The sequence below is a fragment of the Phytophthora parasitica genome (assembly GCF_000247585.1).
Source record: "Phytophthora parasitica INRA-310 unplaced genomic scaffold supercont2.127, whole genome shotgun sequence".
Classification (NCBI taxonomy): Eukaryota; Oomycota; class Peronosporomycetes; order Peronosporales; family Peronosporaceae; genus Phytophthora; species Phytophthora nicotianae.
In genome coordinates, this window is record NW_008649113.1 from 4,038 (window position 1) to 7,496 (window position 3,459).

The window sequence follows — 3,459 nt, forward strand, 5'->3', positions numbered from 1 at the left end:
GGCAAATTAAGTCTAAATTACTAGCTTAAAAAGCCATACGACGATCTGCCATGGAACTAAAGGCATCTATAACGGCATCTTTGTCACTAGTCTTGGTAAAATCTCTCTGAGTTAGTAAAAACAAGTTTCACAGCCACTCATGACCTAAAGGCATTATCAAGCGTGTGTTAACTCGCTTCATAGCGGAAAATGATCGTTCGGTTCCTGTCTCGAAACTGGAAGAACACACCAGTCGATACAAGGTAGAAAAAACTGAGCCCATGTCATGACTGATCGTCACGCTGAGGCCTTCGAGTGTCTTTAAATTGAAAAACCATGTATCCGTTTTAGTTAGCTGACCGAATTGCTTTGCCTCATTGCATAAGTTGTCGATAACATTTTCATGTTCTTCAGGATAAAATTCAAGTGCTATTCGCTTTTTATCATCAGAGTTCCAGCACTTACAACCATTACGGGGAGAAATACTTCTACACAATGCCATTAGCTGAATCATGGCACCGGAGATTTTTTTAGCGGCTCATAACTCAGTGAGATCTCAGTCCTGGAAGCTAAGCAGGTGCTCAAAAGATAGAGGAGACGCCCCTCTTTCCCGTGGTGTGCTTAAATCGCGATTCGTACTTAGGTTCATTAGTATTATTTTGTTTTGTGTGGTCTCATTTGTCAATTTTTAATGACATTGTACATGTGTTGGAATCGCGATTTGGGTTTCCAAAATTGAAAAAGGTATTTTTTTATTTGACATTCTGACGTAAAATTGTCGCGCGGAGCCAGTGGTGTTGTCCGTTTATTCAAATTGTTATTGGAACATGTGCAAAACTTCAATTATATCCACAGTTTCACATTAGTGACATTATAACATAAGTATCATTTTGTATTATTTTGGAGACAGGTATCATTTTGACTAAACAAAATGTGTCTGTTGCAGAATAGATCTGCTTTGTTTACGAGCCGTCTTGGGAGTAGGACGAATCTCATCCTGAACGTCCCTGCCTCGGCGGTCCTGGTTAGCCTTCGCTGCTGCAACCATTGAAGCTCGGTGTTCTCGACGAGCTTGTTTGGCCGCTTTAGCGTCTTCCTGTTGCAGCTCACTTGGCTTTGCATAGATAGGATCATCTTGGAACTCTTCCGGCACATACGGGTGGATTTTGTTGTGCAGATCTAGCATCTTTTCGCTGTTGAGGGGAGAAGGGTTCAGGTCTTCCAAAAAAAATGAGCGAACATGCGATCTACTTTGATGTCATCGGTGGCAACTCCATCAACGTTTCGTCGCAGATCTTGTCTAGTTGCTTCATTGTCGGGTCCTTTGCGGCACAAAACAACTCCAGGCTGATCTTTAACCATAGAGAATACCTGGTACTGCTGCACGCTCGTTAGGTTCTTGTAGAGCTCGGTCACTACTGGTTTGTAGCTCGTAAAAAATAAATTGCCACGCGAGATGTGAACGGTAGTGTTGGAGGTGGCAGAATTGTCCACAGCGGAGATAATATGATTCATTGTCCAGCAATCCTGGCGAGAAACGTGCTTGCGAATGTGGCCGAATCCGCGGTCACAAGAGTTCTTCGTGTGACCTTTCACAAAGAGCTTGTAGTCCACTCGCTCGAGAACACCCATGTGTACCAGAGCCACAAAGAACTTGATCACGTGGTTATTCTTATTTTGCCCCATGCAGTTGTCTGCATAGACAACGAGATGCTTGTTGCCGTACGGAATCACTACCGTGCGAATAAAGTGCTGCAGCATCGAGTTAATTTGGTCACTACCCTTCCCGCTCGTAAATTCGTCGTACACGTAGTTGTTTGCGTTCCAGTGTTATCGAAAAATATCCCAAAGACGTTGACCGCCAACAACGAGCAGAAATACCACTGCGATGGGGTGCATGCCACCGAAGGAATCGTCAGGTTTTGCGAAAAATCCATCACAATGACTGCGAGATCGCTGGAGGCTTCATCCCCGCTGTGTACGGCAGCCCGGTTCTTCTTTCACTCGCGTCTGGGTGTTCACAGTTAAACAAAATGAGATTAATGCCCAGCATGTAAATCAAAATGATACTTATGTGTACGAACCTCATTCGGCGAGCCGACTCCGTGTCCTTTCCCAGTTCCTCGGTTTGGTCGGCCGTACCGTTATAACGCATGCGAGTTTGATAGACTGTGCACAGGTCGCAGACATTCGACTGATCAGACCGGATTTTAATCTTTGGACAGTGGATAGACAGCAGCTTCCTGATGGTGGAAGGCGCGGGCTCGTTCATGTGAAGACCCAAAGCCACGTACTTGTGCATTTCTTCATGCCAAACGTTCCAATTAAACGTTGCAGGTAACAGGGTGTAGTCTTCACGGCTATAGTACTTGTTCACCACGCCGTCTTTAGTTTTCTGCGTGCGAACCCGCACTGGTACCACGTCACCTACCTCGGCAGCGAACTCTTTAAACCACTTGACCAACCAAACTACATCTACGGAGGAGGCATTCTTGTTGAGTTTGTTGCCATGTTCTTTGGCTGCAATATTCCTCTCTCGAACGCGACGCTTATAGCGCTGAATTGTAAGTGACTTTACACCAAGGCAGTGAGCGAAGGCTGATCGACAAACTTGGCCGACGAACGACAAGTAGTAGTGAAACTTCTCGCGTTCACCCTTTCCACGACGTCTAGTTGCGGTATCCGTCTGCATCAAGACGCTCCCGAAGTGTGGTGTCTGGTGCACCGTTTTCTCGAAGACGAGGGTTGGTCCACTGCAGTAGTGTGTTGCGCAACTTACGTGTGAAAAACAGCGCAAATAGGCCCAGTATGACTTTTTCCCGGTATGCACGCATAGCCTTCTCCTCTTGGAGCAAGGTGATACCTCCATAAGCCTCCAGCCCATTAATGTAGTGCTGCCCAACTCAGAAAATGTCTGGGTCGACTCGAGGCCCGATCATCGTGCCGCCGGCTGTGCCATCATCCCTACCGACGCATTCAACATCGTCGCCTTTGCTTTCATCTTCGCTGTCGTTTTCATCTCCTTGTGGCCCGTGGAGATCGTTCCCGTCAGGTTCCCATTCTGAAAGCAATAACTCGATGTCCATGTACTCGTCAAGTCAGATCTTGAAAAGCAAGAAGAATGATTCTAATCGCGCAAGGGGGAAGGACGTTGCACACCCTGGTCGTACCTTCGCGACAAGCCTGATTGGCCTTCTAAGAGGTCCCGCGAGGGCTTCTGCCCGACTTGGCTTTCCAGCGTGACCTTTCGTATGCCATTTTGCTCCACTAGATACTCGTGATTTGCATTAGTAGAGGCCCTCTGAGGTCTCTAAAACCTCAAGACTTAAATGGTTAAAACGTCACTAATAGTACAGCCGATTACGTTGTTCGGAACACCTTTTATGCACCATATTACTCCAGCACTTTCACGCTGGTCCAAAGCCTGGTATGCCGGTGCTGTCAGTTTGCCTTCACCACCGACAACGTCGTCACGTGGTC

The 3,459-nt window shown here is 46.7% G+C and overlaps 2 protein-coding genes across 2 annotated transcripts; both read right to left on the reverse strand.

The window, feature by feature from the left end:
• Window positions 1-901: 901 nt before the first annotated feature.
• PPTG_24606 (hypothetical protein) lies at window positions 902-2,671 on the reverse strand (the record flags this gene model as incomplete). The annotated part of the gene is made up of 4 exons (XM_008917964.1): window positions 902-1,172; window positions 1,220-1,712; window positions 1,787-1,953; window positions 2,064-2,671. The coding sequence occupies 4 exons, from the start codon at window positions 2,669-2,671 to the stop codon at window positions 902-904; spliced, it is 1,539 nt and encodes a 512-aa protein (XP_008916212.1).
• A 211-nt stretch (window positions 2,672-2,882) lies between these two features.
• On the reverse strand, window positions 2,883-3,065 carry PPTG_24607 (hypothetical protein; the record flags this gene model as incomplete). The annotated part of the gene is made up of 1 exon (XM_008917965.1): window positions 2,883-3,065. One exon carries the CDS (start codon window positions 3,063-3,065, stop codon window positions 2,883-2,885), a length of 183 nt encoding a protein of 60 aa, XP_008916213.1.
• Between the last annotated feature and the right edge of the window lie 394 nt (window positions 3,066-3,459).